At 45.9% G+C, this 18,449-nt stretch overlaps 1 protein-coding gene across 1 annotated transcript; it reads left to right on the forward strand.

The window, feature by feature from the left end:
• Positions 1-4,808: 4,808 nt before the first annotated feature.
• Positions 4,809-18,016, forward strand: CWC25 (CWC25 spliceosome associated protein homolog). The gene is made up of 10 exons (XM_080679791.1): positions 4,809-4,986; positions 7,324-7,496; positions 10,194-10,430; positions 11,277-11,346; positions 12,054-12,181; positions 12,826-12,889; positions 13,488-13,699; positions 14,335-14,433; positions 15,854-16,015; positions 16,518-18,016. Exons 1-10 carry the CDS (start codon positions 4,969-4,971, stop codon positions 16,630-16,632), a joined length of 1,278 nt encoding a protein of 425 aa, XP_080535917.1. The 5' UTR covers positions 4,809-4,968; the 3' UTR covers positions 16,633-18,016.
• Positions 18,017-18,449: the final 433 nt, after the last annotated feature.

Raw genomic sequence — 18,449 nt, forward strand, 5'->3', positions numbered from 1 at the left:
AGAGAAACATCGATCAGCTGCCTCATGCACACCTCCCACTGGGGATGTGCCCGCAACCAAGGTACATGCCCTTGACCGGAATCGAACCTGGGACCCCTCAGTCCGCAGGCCGACGCTCTATCCACCGAGCCAAACCGGTTTCGGCAGTTGGTCATTTTTCATATCCTCGAGGGTCTTGCTAAATTTATCGGCCTTTTCTAGAAAATTCTTATAAAACCTAATAACCATGGTTTTGAACTCTATATCCAGTCGTTTGCTTTCCTCCATTTCTTTCATTTGTGATCTCTTTCTTTGTCTCCGCATTTTTGTTGCTTCCCTGAGTTGGTAGAGTAGCTTTGTGTGCTAGGTGTTCTATAGGGCCCAGTGGCTCAGCCTCCCCAGTTACCTAAGGTGGACACTCTTGGTGCACCCCTTTGTGGGCTGTGTGCACAGCCTTGTTGTAGATAAGTCTTGATTGTTGTTGGTATCACTGGGAGGAATTGACCTCCAGGCCAATTGGCTGTGAGGATCAGCTGTGTCTACGCTGGGACAACTTCTGTGCTGGAGACACCCTTATGAGACAAGACCTGCAAAAGCCTCTGTGCTCAGCTTGGATGGGGTGGAGTCTCAGGGTGGAGCAGACAGCAATGGCTTCCTGTCAGCCCTGCCCTAAGAGGCCCCTAGGTCTCAGTGTCCCTTGGTAATCACTGCAAGCACCTCTGAGAGAAAGCCGCCCTTGAGTTTAGCCCACTGCCAGACAGTCCAGTTTCTCCCAGAATGAGTCTGGGTTCCCAGAGTCTCGCCCGGAACTGGAGTTCAGCGCAGTCGGGAGCTTCCATCTCCCTCCCGCTTGAGAAAGCCAGCTGTGCACTCAGCAGTCAGTCCTTTCCGCGCGCGCGTGCCTCCGGACCTCTGCCTTTTGCAGCTCCCCTGAGTCTCAGTGTGCTTTTCTCTTTTCCTGACAGTCCAGATTTCCCCTGTATGAGTCTGGGTCCCCAGGGTCTTGCCTGGAACTGGAGTTCAGCGCAGTCAGGAGCTTCTGTCTCCCTCCCGCTTGAGAAAGCCAGCCACATACTCAGCCGCCAGTCCTTTCTGCATGCGTGTCTCTGTACCTCAGCCTTTTGCAGCTCCTCTGAGTCTCCGTGTGCTTTTCTCTTTCCTTCTAGTTGTAGAATTTCCACTCAGCCAGCTTTCCTGTGGTTCTGGATGATGTCCGTTTTGTCTTTTAGTTGTAGTTTTGAAATTGTTGTGCGAGGCAGCAGTTTAGGTGTTTTCCTATGCCCCCATCTTGGTTTCTCACATCTGTTGGGATTCAGTTAAGACTCAGTATATCATCCCAATAAATTCAATAAAGTAAAAATAAAAGGACACAGTTCCTTAGGAAATTCTAAATCTAACATTAAGTCAGAGCTGTGAACACAAATTTAACAATCTGATGTATGATAGTAAAAAAAAAAAGGCATTCATACAACATGTATTTTATGAGAGCATGCAAGGCCATACATAGTGAATTAAAAAATGAGCCTTGCCCAAGCCAGTTTGGCTCAGTGGATAGAGCATTGGCCTGTGGACTGAAGGGTCCTGGGTTCGATTCTGGTCAAGGTCACTTTCCCGGATTGCAGGCTCCATCCAGTAGGGGGCGTGCAGGAGGCAGCCAATCAATGATTCTCTCTCATCTTTGATGTTGCTATCTCTCCCTCTCCTTTCCTCTCTGAGATCAATACAAACATATTTTTTAAAAATGAGCCTGGCTCAGTGGTTGAGGGTTGACCCATTAACCAAGAGATCACTGGTTTGATTTCTGGTCAGGGCACATGCCCAGGTTGTGGGCTTGGTCCCCAGTAGGGAGTGTGCAGGAGACACCCCGATCAATGACGTTTCTCATTTCATCAATGTTCATCCCTGTCCTTGGGAAGCTTTCAGTCTGGTGAAGTTGACACATGCACACACAGCTGTCAGAGGAACACCATTTGTTTGTATCTCAAGAAAGAGGTATCTTTTGAAAATACCCACCTTTTCTAGACATAATTTCAAACTGAAGCTATCCTACAATTTGAAGGGATATTTCTGTCTAATCTGAAAAGTATTATTAACCTGTTGCTCATGTCACTGCATAATCCCCTCTCTACCGGGTTAGTGGCACTGTCTTCTTAGTTCTTAGAATGGAAGGGATATCCACTCTGGCAGAAAAGGAGTCTATGCGAGGGGTAGTGGGGACTCACAGAGTTGATGGAAAGCTGGAAAACCTAACTCAGATAGCAAACTATGTGGGGTTGCCAAGCAGGGAAATCCAGGTCAGGTCACAACCCTGGAAGTGCCCACTGTTGGTGCCACCAACCTTGGGCTCTCCTCACTACGCCATGTCTATTGTTCCGGCTGCTCTTGCATCTTCAAGACAATTCCTCAGGTTTAAAAAAGTGCCTAGTGGAAGCATTTGATTGACTGAGCTGTGGCCTGATGCATATTCTGATTTATGCCAGGTAAGGGAGGAGGGAGTGTTGCCTCACCAAGTTTGACAACACAGGGTACTCCCCCAGAATTGGAGGAGTGTTTCAGTGCAAAAATGAATATGTCACCACAACACCTTTCCTCCTCGAAGAAACCATTAAAGAGCGAGTGTGCTAATTTATCAGTTTCCAGTTCTAGCAGTCAAGGATTTGCATTCTTGCAGCCCCTTTATTTCCTATTTGCTAAAATTATATCAAAATTGTATTAAATAATGTTTAGTATTAAATCATGATCATTTAAATACTAATTACTATTGAGTCAGTCTATATGTACTCTGATAGTATTTCCTTCCTTAAAATTTTTTTCCCTGAAGATAGTCACTCATTTTTTATTTGCATATATTTCTTGGTGCCTATTGACAATTATTTTCAAATTCTTCAACAGCCTCACAGTACAATTATTCACCTGGTCCAAACCTATCAAATTAATTTTTTCTTCATTATTATTTTTAATCTTTTTAAAATATATATTTTTATTGATTTCAGAGAGGAAGGGAGAGGGAGAGATAGAAACATCAATGATGAGAGAGAATCATTGATTGGCTGCCTCCTGCACAGCCCCCCTCCCCCATTGGGGATTGAGCGAAACCCTGACATGCGCCCCACCCATGTGCCTGAATGCTCAACCACTGAGCCACACCGGCTGGACCTTTTTTTTTTTTTTTAATCAAAGAGAGCAGACATATCTAGCTAGTGTTTAATAATATTCTATTTGTTTTCCATTCTATTTATGGCAAGTAACACTGATTTTAAGTAAAAGCTTTATTGGTATAATTCACACATGATGAGGGAGAGGTCCAGAACAATGTCTAGATGGAGAAATGGTGGTAATAGGGGAGAATTCTAGCTGGACTGGGGGAGTAGGGATAGGGGAGATAATGAGTTCAGTTTTAGTATCTTCCAGATATTCTATCGAAAATGCCTAATAGCCAGACTTAAAAGCCTGGAGCTTGAGAGAGATACGACTGGAGATAATGAATTTGGGATTCACCAGCACATAGATGATAACTGAAAGCCCTGTGAGCTGATGAGGTCTCCCAGGGAGAGAACTGCGTGTGAAAAGACCTAAAACAGAACCTAAGATGCAGGATGATGAAGAAAAACATGTTCCCTGTGAAAAGTGTTTCCAAAGGAGGGGTGTCCTCAACACCAAAGGCTCAGGGTGATCAAGATGAGGATGAATGTGTCATTTATTTTTTTCATTTATTAATTTTAGGAAGGGAGGGAGGGGGAGATATCAACTTGTTGTTCCACTTATTTATGCATTTACTGGTTGATACTTGTATGTGGCCTTGACCAGAGATCGAAAGCACAACCTTGGCTTATCAGGATGCAACGTTCTAACCAATAGATACCTGGCCAGGAATAATTTGATTTAAATACAGGAGGATTACTTAAAATCATGGGAAGACTAGTTGAGTGGAGGGGTGATGTTAAGCAGAGGAAGTGGAGGCATCTTGTCTTCTGAATGGAGACAACTCATTTCAAGTTTGGTTAGGACAGAGAAGAGAGTGCAGTAGCAGCTGGGCGAGAGATGGGCCCTTTTTACTTTTTTTTAAAAAGTAAATTGAACGAATCTAAAATGCTAATGATAAAGAGCCAATACGGAGGGAGACCCAGGAGAGAGGAAGAACTACGAGTAATACCAGATGTGAGGGGTGGCATCCAGAGTGGAATTTTGCTCCCCAGGCAAGGAGTCCCTCTTCCATAGCAAACTAAGGGAAAGAAAATGGGGAAGCTGGCAGATTCCGAAGGTTTGGTGCAGGTGGGCGATGGAATTTCGGTTTGTTTTTACTTAATCTCCATAAAGTAGATGTGATTTAAGGCAGTCGGCGCTGTGTCGAGGTTTGAGGAGAGTGCAGTTTTTTAAGAATCCTTTAATTTTATTTTTTTATTGTTTAAAGTATTACATATGTCTCTTTTTTCCCCGATTGACATTCCCCTCCCCCCGGACCCCCCACCCCTCCTGAGTGCAGGTTTGAAAAGCCGTTTGGAAAACCGGGATGTGTGGGGGAGGTGCGGGGGCGAGGCGGCCAGAGCTGGTCCACGCTGGGGCCTCCCTCGGAGACATCTAGGTAAGCTCCGAGAGGGACGCCGCGGCGCGCTGCCATGACAACCGAACTGCTGGGCGAGGCCTACTAGCAACGTAACTGACTACAGCAGCGGCGTCTGAACACACCTATCGGGATAGGGGCCAACCCGAGGACCGCGGGCGCCGCGACCTGAGGGCCTCGAACTGCAAAACTACACGTGACGCTCCTCTATGTTGCGTCACAGGGAAATAAACGTCATCACCCCGCGACGCCGTCGCCGTACTTGAACGCTCTCCCGGAAGTAGAATGTAGATCCGGCTGTGAAAGTGGCAGCCAGTGGCCCCCGAGAACAGACGTGCGGAGGTCGCGCCTGAACTATTTATCTACGTTTCCTCTCGATCCTTCCTGAGTCTTCCAGGTCCACGGAGTGAGGAAACGTCTCCACCATCATGGGAGGCGGAGACCTGGTAAGTGAGGGAGGCCTCGGCCCGGAAGACTGAGGCTGGAGACGGGCTAGGGCTCGGGACGGAAATTGGTGGGAGTGGGTAACCGTGGCAACACAGCCTTGCTTTCGCGGGGGTGACAGGTGTGTGTGAGTGTGCTGTAGCCCTGGAGAGGGGACGGATCGCTAAGGCCACGAAGGGACTGAGCGGAGGCTTGGGGAGGTGTGCTGGGTGTGTCCCAATGGTGGCAGGTGTTGTTTGTATGTTCGTTAGGGGGGCCCTCTTGGCTGGAAATTCCGGGGGAAGGCCCGGGGGACAGGGGTTGAAATCACGGGTAGGAAAGAAGGCAGATATCGAGGATAGGTCACGCAGGCATTATTTTGTATATCTTGTCTTGGGACACATCTATCTTTCTCAGCTAGGAGCGCAGAGCGACGTCCTGGGCTGTAGTAGGCGTGGTTTATGCCCCATTCTTTCCCTTGAGCCTCGTCCTGGGATCCATTTTCAGCCTGAAGGGATCTTCATGTCCACCTTTTCCGTTTCTCCTTCAGTGCTGCATTCTTACCTATAGTGTCAGAGTTTTCTCCTGAATTTATAGCACTTAATATACGTTAAGTGGCAGTTGCTCTTAAACAGAATAGTTCATTTGTAGGGGGTTGAGGCCCTAAATTGGGCAGTGACCCACAAGAGCTTGGTGCAACATCAGAAAAATGCTAACCTCTTGAAAGTTTAGTTAATCGAATCAGCAAATCATTTAAGTCACCTGTCCAGGAGCTGTTAGAGTTTCAATACTCCATCAAGGTTCCTCGAATTTGGTGTATTCTTCAGAAAACTGCATTTAGAGACAGGAAAGCTCTCTTTTTAATGGAAAATGCAAATTAAAAAATATTGTTGAAAGTATTACATATATCCTCCTCTTTCCCCCATTAACTTCCTTCAGCCCCCACTGCCCCTGGCTTTCACCACCTAATTGTATGTGGAACAGGAAAGCTCTAACCCATGGTTTCCCAGCTATTTACATTCAAGGCTGGATAATTTTTTGGTGTGTGTGTGTGTGTGTGTGTACCTGTGCATTGTAGGATGTTTACCAACATCCCTGGCTTCTAGCCACTAGTACACCCTTCTCCCCCAGTTGTGCAACCAAAATGTCTCCAGACAGTGCCTCCCCATCAGCTTACACTCCATCTCCAGCCACAGTGAATTGTTTGTGCTGTATCCTTTCTCACCACTGTGCCTTCACCTGTGTGTGCTATTCTGTTTGGAAATACTGTAAATATTTCTCTCTTCTCCGCGTCCAGTGCAGCTAGAGAGCGGTCCGGTTCCTGAGGAGGGGCTGCTGGGGATTGAGAAAATGAAAGAGACAGAGATGGGAGGAAAAAGCTGGGGCCTGGTGGGGCCACTGTCCTCTGATGGAGAGACAGTGACCCAGAGCCGATACAGCGTGTTTATTTTATACAGCAAAACCCAGGAAGTTTTACTAAAGGTCAAGACAAAGGAGATTATGTGCAGTCTTGGGTGGGCCCGAGTCTTATTCATTCCTGATGTTTGGCTGGATTTAAATAACGACACCCACCCCCTGGCGCCTGGGCTGAAGGTCAAGCTGACAACACTCCTGCCTCTGGCTCTGCCAATGCCACTGGACTCAGCTGACAATAATTAAAGAAATGCTCATGTGCCTTCCCAGGCGCTCTCTACAAAATCCTACCCCTGCCTCCCCTCTTTCTACATTATCAGGTTAATTTATAATTGTTCTGAGATGTCATTTCTTCCAGGAAACCTTCCCTGATTGGGAAAGCTGGACCAGAGCAGTGGCTCTTGGGGAGGATGGAGAGGAGAAGGGTGAAGGGTAGGGGGAGATCAGAACTCAGAACCAAGGGGAAATTCCTGGGAAGGAAGGTTGGAAGAGGTACTAGATGGGGCTGTCAACCATGCAAGTGTAAGGCAGGTTAAGTGAACTGAAGGAGAAGAAGGCTGTGTTCATAACAATGAATGTTGCTTTACAGAGTCTATACTTTTCCATCTCCTTGCCCCATTCCTCCTGTATTGTCATCACCAACCCTCACTTCAGACATAGCCAATGGAAGTCAGATTTATATGCATTTCAGGCTAAAAGTATTAGAAGGGAATTCAGGATGGGCCTTTTTTATCCTGAAGCTTTATGCACTTGACCAAAAACCCCCTGGTGTGTGAGAGATTGTGGGTGCCAACCTTGACATTGTTAAAGACAGTCTTGACCTTATATACGCCTGCCTTGGTGTGATTAGGATATAGAGGGGTTGGGCGGGGGGGCGGGCAGGGCCAGTTATATTCACTACCCATACACTCCCTGAATTGTTTTCTCCCTCCTTTCAATTACCACAGAACCTGAAGAAGAGCTGGCACCCGCAGACACTCCGCAATGTGGAGAAAGTGTGGAAGGCTGAGCAGAAGCATGAGGCTGAGCGGAAGAAGATTGAGGAGCTTCAGCGGGAGTTGCGGGAGGAGAGGGCCAGGGAGGAGATGCAGCGCTACGCGGAGGATGTTGGCGCTGTCAAGTAAGCCAGGAGCTGAGGGTGGGCGTTGGGGGCTGAGGGTGTCCTGGTGTGTAGGGAACTGCAGGACTGCCCCGCAGGGGCAGCATCTAGCTGTTGCACAATAGCTGGTTAAAAGCATGGGTTTTGGAGTCAGACTGACCTGGGTTCTGAGGCTGGCTTTGCATGTTCGAGCCTCCCATGTAATTGGGGGCAAGTTTGGGAGCCTTGGTTACCTCGCTAGACCCAGGAGAGTGCGAGTTCCCAGTTTCTAAGGTTTGTGGAAGATGGACTGAGGTAACGTGTAGAGGGCTCAGTGTAGGCCGAGCTCACGGTAGATGATTGGCAAATAACCACACTGAGGGTGATTGCTACTCCCTGCCTCTCGGTATGTGTCAAGGCCTCGTTTCTGCTTTTGTTCGTTTATGTATTGCAGGTTCGTCTTTAGGGGGGCAGTGAGGTCTCATGGAAGGAGGTGGATAGTGCGTCTGTCAGTAAAATCTGTGTGACTGGACAGTCCCACTCGATGTTACCCTACTTGTTTCCCCTTGTGTAATACAGGATAGGAGTAGCAGATAATAACTACCCTACCCATCTTGTGAAAGGAGGTGGGAGTAAATGTGTTCTGAGAAAAATTAAAACCATGAAATATGCAGTGCATTTCTAAATCAGAATTGAAGGAAAGCTACAGTAGACTAAAATTGAGTCATCTATCATTTTTCTTTCTTTTTTTAAAATATATTTTTATTGATTTCAGAGAGGAAGGGAGAGGGAGAGAGAGAGAAACATCATTGATGAGAGAGAATCATTGATCGGTTGCCTCCTGCACGCCCCTTACTGGGGATCGAGCCCGCAACCAGGGCATGTGCCCCTGACTGGAATCGAACCCAGGACCCTTCAGTCCGCAGGCCAGCGCTCTATCCACTGAGCCAAACCGGCTAGGGCCATCTATCATTTTTCTTGTTTATGTCCTCGTGGGCATGTCTCCTGGGTAGTGTGTAGCACGTGTCCCCCCATTGGATACACAAGGCTTTTCCTTAATAATTTCATGACAGGAGGATTTGTGACATTCACGGTTGTGTGCAGGTGAGACTTAGTTTCAGTTAATGGAAATGGAATTGTGAAACTGGTTGGGTATCAATTATTCTTATTAGCCCGGCTGGAGTGGCTCAGTGGTTGAGTGTTGACCTATGAACTAGGAGGTCCATAGTTCAGTTCTAGTATATTAAAAAAAAAAAAAAAATGTCCGGCCCTAGCTGGTTTGGCTCAGTGGATAGAGTGTTGATCTGTGGACTGAAGAGTCCCAGTCAAGGGCCTATGCCCTGGTTGCGGGCTCAATCCCCAGTGTGGGGCGTGCAGGAGGCAGCCGATCAATGATTCTCTCTCATCATGGATATTTCTCTCCCTCCCTCTCTCTCTTCCTCTCCGAAATAAATAAAAATGTATTTAAAATAAAAAAGTAAACGTCCAAAGGTCCTGGCCGGTGTGGTTCAGTTGGTTGAGCGTTGTCCATGTGCCAAAAGGTTACTGGTTTGATTCTGGTCAGGGCACATGCCTAAGTTGTGGGCTCGATCCCCAGTAGGGAGCATGCAGGAGGCAGCCTATCAGTGCTTCACTCTTGCATTGATGTTTCTCTCTCTCCCTCTCCCTTCCTCTCAGAAATCAGTAAAAAAAATATTTTTTAAAATGTCCAAGGATGTAACCAAGATGTTCTTTATGCTCATAGTTGTTATATAATCTTTTTTTTTTTTAATATTTTATTGATGTTTCACAGAGAGAAAGAGAGAGGGATAGAGAGTTTAAAACATCGATGAGAGAGAGACATCAATCAGCCGTCCCCTGCACACCCCCCACTGGGGATGTGCCCGCAACCCAGGCACACGCCCCTGACCAGAATCGAACCCGGACCCCTCAGTCCACAGGCCGACGCTCTATCCACTGAGCCAAACCAGTTAGGGCTGTTATATAATCTTAAAACAAAAACAAATACGCAAAATAATAATATTCAAACAACATTTAATTTAATGTTATAGATAATGCTGTTTTGATGAAAATACATTGCTGCTTGCAGTGTGAATGGGGTATTAGCTGCTTCAACATATGCTTTTATGAATTCAGTGTGCCTTTACTGTCTGTTGTATGAGGATTCAGTTTTCTCACCACTTTTTTTCTCTCAGAACTATAGGGAAATATTTGTTTGGCATGATCCCGTGACATAATTTGGCCCCCCTCTTTGGCTTGAAAGGATAATTTTCTTAATCAGGTTATCTCTGGTCTTTTTTTCACCATCTCCATAAATGTAGTGTCACTGTTTGTGCCAGTATGACAGTGAGCACCAAAAGACACAGTGAACACAGCTGCATATGTGGTCACTGAAATTGGTCTCGGTAATGAGATTATCAGAATATGCTTATTGTTTCAGATTATTCTGGAAATGAAAGGATAATATAAAAACTTTGTAGAAGCCCTGGGCAAAAAATCTGTGCCCCAAGTTGAGGAACATAGTTTTTCCTCATAAATTGCTTTAGGTGGTGAAAGTGATCTTGGCCAAATGGTAAGCTTCATGCTGGCAGGCACCATTTCCCGCCGTGTGCCATGTGGAGTACTGTGTTTGGCCCATCTGAGGTGCCTGTGGAATGAGTCCTGCTCTGACCAGCTGTGGTTATCCATCCTTCGTGTTCAGGTGTGTGTAGGTGTCTACATGTTCTTTTCTTGATCTAGGAAAAAAGAAGAAAAATTGGACTGGATGTACCAGGGTCCTGGTGGGATGGTGAACCGTGATGAGTACTTGCTGGGGCGCCCCATTGACAAATACGTTTTTGAGAAGATGGAGGAGAAGGAGGCAGGCTGTTCTTCTGAGACAGGACTCCTCCCAGGCTCTATCTTTGCCCCATCGGGTGCCAATTCCCTCCTTGACATGGCCAGCAAGATCCGGGAGGACCCACTCTTCATCATCAGGTACTGATGAGGGGCTGGGGAGGGTTTTGTCTCAGAGATGCTTAGTAGACGTGTTGTTTAGCTTCTCACTTCACAGTTGGTTGCCTCTTAGCTTTTATATATCATGTAAAAGAATTTATCTCCATTTGGGCTGCTTGATGTTGGGAAGGAGGCTCCATTATGGGTGCCCGGTGTAGGCCATGTGGGAAGAGATTGGCAAGTGGACCAGACCAGATTTATTCATTTACTATTGACCCTTAATAAAAAATACGAGGTAGCCCTAACCGGTTTGGCTCAGTGGAAAGAGCGTCGGCCTGCAGACTCAAGGGTCCCAGGTTCGATTCCGGTCAAGGGCATGTACCTTGGTTGTGGGCACATTCCCAGTAGGGAGTGTGCAAGAGGCAGCTGATTGATGTTTCTTTCTCATCGATGTTTCTAACTCTATCCCTCTCCTTTCCTCTCTGTAAAAAAATCAATAAAATATATTTAAAAAAATATACGAGGTAGAAGCAAGGTAAGAAAGACGGGCAGCTTCTTGGGAATTTGGAGATACACGCAGTCAGTTGACACACAGGCTGACCCCGCTTACCTGACTATTTGGGAAGCCTTGAGTGTGAAGTCTAACAGGAAACACACCACAGGGAACCAGTGTGGACTTTCCTCACAATATTCAGTCCCTTACGCAGATTTGTATGCAGATTTGGGGAAGGTTTCTGGCTTTCACACCATCATGTAGATTTCAACATAGGACCTGCCTCCATGCCTTTTGAAAAAAGATTGCTACATAGAATTGTGGAGAGTGGAATGAGTGGCTTAATCTCCTTCCTAAAATAAGTTGTTAAGATTTTTATAATTTTCTCTCTTTAGGAAGAAGGAGGAAGAGAAAAAAAGAGAGGTATTGAATAATCCTGTGAAAATGAAGAAAATCAAAGAATTGGTAAGTAGTGCATCAAATGAGCACCAAAAGTATTTTTTAGCTACTTTCACATGAGAACTTCACTCCATTTACTCTTAAATTACGAGAAGGAAAACAATGGCTTTAAAATTTTTTGTCTTTTAGAGACCTTTTCCTGGTGATTTTATGCAAGCTCAATTTATCAAGCTTATCAAGCTTAATTAAGCTTGATTTTCCATTTTATGTCTTTTGGTTGGGAAAAAGACATGGCATGGTTCCAGAAAAAGAGGGGTATGGGTTATGCCTGTGGAAAGCATGATTATCCAGTGTGTTCAGGAGAACAGGGGGCAGACTGTCTAGGGTCCATGCAGCATTCACATGACATGTTATGTGATTATTTCTTGGATCAGCTGGTAAGGAAAATGTAAAGATTGATCTTTCAGTTCCCACATGTTTTCAGTGAAGTTGGAATTCTTTTGACAGATGGATGTGCTAGGCAGTGGGTCCAGAGACTGGTTAAAAACACAGATTCCTAGCCCCACCCACCAGAGATTCTGTTTGCTAGTGGGGCATTTGTGTACAACGAGGGGTAAGCCCCTCCGCTGTTGACAGGGCTACTCTGATAGTGTCCTGGCCCCCTGTAGATCCAGAGGCTTGGAGTTAGGTAGTCTGTGCATAACCCAGTCCACTCAGAAGGATTGACAAGGGTCTCAGTAATCTTGTGTGGTTATGTTCTGGGCATTTTCTAGTTGCAAATGAGTCTGGAAAAAAAGGAGAAGAAGAAAAAGAAGGAGAAGAAAAAGAAGCACAAGAAACATAAGCACAGAAGCTCCAGTAGTGATCGCTGCAGCAGTGAGGATGAGCACAACTGGGGGAGGTGAGCATGTGGAGGCGGGCCTCCCTCATTGATGCATTCACTCATTCATTCCACAGACACTTCCTGAACGCCTACTCCATGCCGGGAACTGCCAGGGCCTGAGGTTTCAGTGGTGAACTCACACACGGGCCCTGTGCCCACAGAGCTGGCCATCTAGCACTAGAGTTTCTTGGAGATCTTGGCGTGACCCCCCTAGCCCTGTGGGTCTTCGGTCAGACAGCCTGGATATGACTTTCATCTCAGCTGGTGATTTCTCCGAGACTGAATCGAGTTTTATGTAGGCTTTTTTTTAATGCTTTAATGGACCCATCTGGGCCCATTTGGTATATCTTCTCTGTGGGGGCAGTCAGCATTGTCACTGCTGACTCACTCTTAGTCCCTGGAATAGCAGCACGAGGTGAGAGGAGAATGTGTTCAGGCATCAGGGCTGAAAAGCTGGGCCCACGTTTTTTTTTTTTCACAGGAAAAGCATGACTGTGCTGCTGCATCTTCCAGCAAAGACAGTCCAATAGAGAGACACACTCCCAAGTAAAAGCTGGGGGTGGGAAAGGTCACCACTGAAGCAGGAAGCACATTTCAGCACAAGAGATGTAGGCTGGACCTTTTTGCATTTTTTTTTCAATGAGTGTGTTTTAATCTTTTAGATCTCAAAAGAAGATGGTAAATTCTTCCTCTGTTTTATCCAAAGTTCCTGGGTATGGTTTACAGGTAAGGATGTGGGCTTTGCAAAGGGAGTGGGACTGTTGAATGTGCCAACTTGATAGCCTTTTAGGTATAGAGCATTTTTAGCAGCCAATCAAACGTGGGAAGGAGCGAGTTTGAGCAGCTAAGACTGGGGGTGCTGGGAAACAGGCCCATGCATATCCCTGAGCTGAGGGCACTCTGAGCAGAGGCTAACCCCCCAGGGGAGTGTTTAGGCATTCTGTCCATCCCGCTGTAAATAATTTACATGAAATGCATGTATTTTAAGTGTACAGGCTGGTAATGTTTAACAATTGCACACCCTCTGGATTCCTTCTTTTCCCTCAGTAGGTTTAACTTTGGGCCCTGCCCTCCATGCTTTGCCTCTTGCGAGGATCCTCCTTAGGCTGCAGTGAAGAGCCAAGCCAGTTTAGGTGGTTGGGTGGGTACACTCTTAAATAGTTCTGAAGATAACTTTCCTAAGTTTCACTGGAAAGGGATTGGTTTACCCAGTTGTCTCCTTACAGAACCTCAGTGCTCATTCATTTTCTTGTCTCACTGCATTTTCTCTTGAGCTGCTGGATTTTCCTAGGAATAGCCTTTCTTCCTTTCCTTTATGATACAGATCAGGGACTCTGACCATAGCCAGCGTCCGCAGGGCCCTTTGATGGCTGAGCCAAGAGGAGTGCATGGGTGGAAGAATCACTCCAGGTCCAGGAGCTCCTCCCCCTCACCTCCCAGACATGCCAGCAAGAAGAGCACCAGAGAAGTAGGGTCCCGGGACAAGAGGTCTCCATACCCGGGCAGAAGATCACGGTCCCCAAGGCCAAGCAAAGCGTGAGTCTTGGAATTCACTATGAAATAACCTGTGCGTGCCGGGGGCTGGTCACAACAGGTGATTTGCTTTTGATGATATCTGTTCATTAATTCTCCAAATGTCTTTGCTTTGTTACTCCCTTTACATCTTTTGCCCCTCACCTCAATGTAAAGCCCAGGTCCCTAGAACGACATATATTTTTTTAATGTTTTAAAGTGGTTGCAATCCACTTTTTTAAATATATATATACACATATTTTATTGATTTCAGAGAGGGAGAGAGAGGGAGAGAGAGAGAACCATCAATGATGAGAGAGAATCATTGATTGGCCTCCTGCATGCCCGCACTGGGGATCGATCGAGCCCGAAACTCGGGCATGTGCCCTGATCAGGAATCGAATTGTGAACCTCTTGGTTCATAGGTCGATGCTCAACCACTGAACTACATACTTACATATTTGGAATCTCTAGAGCAAGTTTAATATCAAATCTTATGTACCTTTATGCCTTTGTGTTCCTTCCACTTCTGCCCTCCGTTTTCTTCAATTTGGATTATAATTATAACACAGTTAGCTTTTCTTCCATCGTTTGAGGAACGTGATAAAAGCCCTTGTGCTGACAAAACGTTTCTCCTCTCTGCCCTGTGTCTGTTTCAGGCACAACTCTAAGGAAAACAGGAGAGAGAGAGGCCGAACTAGGAGCCCATCACCTAAAAAAGAGGTCTACCAAAGGCGGCACGCACCTGGGTATACCAGGTGAGTCGAGCCCAGCAGGCCTGAGTCTAGGAGCAGTTCAAACCTGGGCAAGTGGACAATCTGTATCACCTCTTTGCCCAACCAGCTTTTTTTATTCTTCTTGTCAACTTTTAAACGTCTGCCCCTCACAGCGGGAGGCACATTGAAGGGACAAATTGTCTCTCAACATCTGTTAATTCTCTCAGAGATTTCCATAGGAAAGCTTTTCTTGAGAGAGTGACCCTTATTTGAGGCATCAGCTGAAAGGGAAGCAGGGGACTCTCCTGAGGGCGGACAGGACTCTGTGTTTGAGTTGGGTGTGCAGTGGGTCAGACAGAATATAGGCGTGCAGCCCTGGGATCTGAGGCTGTGCCCGTGAAAGGCTGTCCCTAGGGGTTGCAGTTGCTCTTAGTAGAAGTTTAGATGAATGAGCAACTTTTATGAACTTCCTTTTACTGCCCCTACAAATTGGCTGCACATTAAAATCACTTGGGAAGCTTAAAAAAAAAATTCCCATTACCTAGCTACACCCCATCATAATCTCTGGGGGTGGGCCCAGACCTTAGTATTTTGTTGTTGTTGTTAATCCTCACTAGAGGGTATTTTTTCATTGACTCAAAATGGAATGGAGGGGGAGAGACACACACAGAGAGGGAGAGACACATTGATTGGTTGCCTCCTGCACACGCCCTGACTAGGGCCAGGGATCGAGCCTGCAACTGAGGTATGGTATGTGTCCTTGACCGGAATCGAACCTGGGACCCTTTAACCTATGGGCCGACGCTTTATCCACTGAGCCAAACCAGCTAGGGCCAGACATCAGTATTTTTAAAGCTCCCTGGTGATTCTGATGTGCAGCCAACGCTGAGAACCACTGAGAGTCTACAGCATCTTGTATTCACGATGTTGTTAGAAGAGCGGTGGACCCTAGGTCCCTTTTAACTATTAATTGCCCGACTCTCTAAGTTTCCAGGGAACAGAAACTTTAAAAAAAAGTTTATTTATTTTTAAATATATTTTTATTGATTTCAGAGGGGAAGGGAGAGGGAGAGGGAGGTAGAAACATCAATGATGAGAATCATTGATCAGCTGCCTCCTGCACACCCCCTACTGGGGATCAAGCCCACAACCCTGGCATGTGCCCTTGACTGGAATGGAACCCAGGACCCTTCAGTTTGCAGGCCAATGTTCTATCCACTGAGCAAAACTGGCTAGGGCTAAAAAGATTTATTTTTGACTGGCAACTTCCCGCCTGACCAAGCAAGGTATTTGGAAAGAAAGAAATTCATCCTGAGTTTGACAGTAGGTTAGGCCTGTCTGTGGAAAGAGCAGTGAGGTGTAGAACCTGAGGTCCTACCTGCTTTCTGTTCTCCCTGAGGTGGTTCCGGTTTTTTTGTTAGGAGAGAAGTAGACCTGTTGGGATGGTTTTTGTGTTCAACAGAAAGCTCTCATCAGAGGAACTTGAGCGAAAACGGCAAGAAATGATGGAAAATGCCAAGTGGCGGGAGGAAGAGAGACTCAACATCCTTAAGAAGCACGCTAAGGATGAGGAAAGGGAGCAGAGGCTGGAGAAGCTGGACTCTCGGGACGGGAAGTTTATCCAGTGAGTGCATCTTCTTCCTGCCCAATGGCTTTCGTAGCGATGGTCCCAAGAAGGCGGTTGGGCAGCTGGTTCATTCCTTGTGCTCCCAGTGTTTCTGTGTCTGTGTAGAGAGAACATGGAGCTCAGTCTCCAGACCATCTTTGTTACCACTCGTAGCTTCTGGCCAGAGCTGGCCAGAGAGTAGGATGTTTTTAATTTGAGGGGAGGAGAGGTGAATTGGAATTTTCATTGATTCTCTTTGGCCTTCCTTTTAAATAAGAACTCATGGCTGAGGAAGTCTTTTTTCCAATGAGGCTTTGACTATTTTCCAAAACAGATGCATTTTCCCTTTGAATCTGGTTTAAATAACGGAGTTCCAGATGGAGACAAAAGTAATGTATGTGGGCTTACAAGAGGGTGTGTTTTTACAGCTGTTTTGTGGCTAGCAACCTGTTTCTTTGAATTTTGCTAGTTGAGCAGTTGACACGTTTGTCACTCACATTCATCTGTCTTCTCTCCCTAGCCGCATGAAGCTAGAGAGTGCATCCACCTCCTCCCTGGAGGATCGGGTGAAGCGGAATATCTACTCTTTACAGAGAACCTCAGTAGCCCTGGAGAAGAACTTTATGAAAAGATGAAACCATCCTCTCTTGCCGGTTTTCCTGAATTTTCCAGAGAAGCTGCTGACCCCTTAAAAATTCTCTTTATAAGAGTTCACGTGACTTCTTCCACAGATGTCAAACCACCACTGTTCAAAGTGACTCTCCTCCGTGGATTCCTGAAACAGCTACTTCCTTTGAGAACTAGTGTGACTTGCTTTATGGGACCCTCAGCAACTTTTGCTGGGTGCAGAGTGGGTTTTGACTGTGTGTAATGGTGGGCACTGGACCATCTAGGTGTGAGCACTCCTGCCACTCTGGAGGGCTGCTTCCTGTGGTTGTGATTCGTATTATGCCACTTTCCTCCCACTTGTGTGAACACACCTATTCCACCACCTCAGCATATACCAGTCCTTTTAAGAAACCTCACTCCAGAGTCACTGAGATAGATTGTGCTTACTAGGGTAAATGAACATTTACTTGATTTAGTCGAAAGGTGACAGGATGATATCAGGTTAGGGCAGAGCCAAGGGAGTGACAAAAAATCTGGAAGGGGAAAATATTTTTAAAATCCCTAAGTGAACTGTTGGAACCATTGGACTACCTTTCAAACTGTAAAAGTATAGTGTGTGTGTATATATATATATATATATACAAATGGTAATTTTTACATGCTTTTTAAAAAATGTTAGCTTTGTGAGAATATCTTGTTTCGTAAGCGACTTTACTATGTAACGGAACCACATTGTATCTTGTTATTGAGTAATACAGTAAGGCAGGTCAGCTTTTTTCCCCTTTGCAAATCCAGCTAGTTTAGGAGGGGCTGGGCTTATTGATAGGTTCTAGGGTATCCATCCTTTTACACTGCTTAGAGTCTTCAATGTGAGAAGTGCAATGATGAAGTCAAATGATTTTAGGAGTCAGGACCAAATTGGCAGTATGCTCCCTGGCTCTTAAAAAATAAATAAAAATGGAAGCTGTTTATATTTTATGGCTTCCTTTTATCATGTAGTAATCCTATTATAATAATTCTAGATTTCCTGAAGGTGTTTGCTACTATTTTTTAGTCAGTTATTAAAAAACCCAAAAAGTTATGGTTCCAATCTCCTGTCTTCTTTCCCTCCTCTATTCTTTCCCCACAAGCCCTCATTTGACCCATGAACTCTTTCATAGGCACTCTTGACCCACACATTAGCTGGGCTATTCCTTTTCTACTAATTCCTAATTCGGCTTAAAACAGATTTGGATTTATATTTTTGAGCACTTACAATGCAAGGCTCTGTAATATTTAAAACCTAGTCTTTCTCCAGAGAGAAAGTAACATACGCTTGTTACTTATTTAATCACTTCATCCTCTTCCCCTATGATAGGGTTAATGATGTATTTTATTATATTACTTGGTAATAAAGGCTACATTTATTTTTGTAACGGTTTAAAGAGCTACCATGTGCTGAGAAGCAAATTTGCATATTTCCATTCAGAGCACTATGCCCCATCATTTAGGTCAAATACCTGGAGAGCCGTGGTCCAAGAGGAATTACGTAACAGATTTCATGAAGTGAGCCTGAGAATAAGATGATTATGACTGTTGTAGGACAGGTGTCTTAAGGTGCCAGCAATCTCTTGACCCTTTGGCGGGAGGAGGCCCGGGCAGCAGGTGGGTGGGTGGGGAGCCCATTCATAAAACCCTGGGCTCCCGGCCGGCTCTTCTCATTGGCCCTGGGGCGGAGGGGCGTGTCCTATGGGTGGAACGCTGCCCTAGGCCCAGGGGAGTGGAAAGACCCACGCTTGGGTGGGGCGAGGGGGCGTTCCTTGGTTTTCCCTGCAGGACTTCCTTTTCCCTCTGCTGTGTTCCT

This window comes from Plecotus auritus, assembly GCF_963455305.1.
Source record: "Plecotus auritus genome assembly, chromosome: 7".
Classification (NCBI taxonomy): domain Eukaryota; kingdom Metazoa; phylum Chordata; class Mammalia; order Chiroptera; family Vespertilionidae; genus Plecotus; species Plecotus auritus.

Bases quoted from the DNA above. Each gene is read 5' to 3' on its own strand.
- CWC25 (XM_080679791.1), top strand. The intron at 10,431-11,276 runs GTACTGATGAGG...TTCTCTCTTTAG, and splicing joins GACCCACTCTTCATCATCAG to GAAGAAGGAGGAAGAGAAAA. The intron at 16,016-16,517 runs GTGAGTGCATCT...TTCTCTCCCTAG, and splicing joins CGGGACGGGAAGTTTATCCA to CCGCATGAAGCTAGAGAGTG.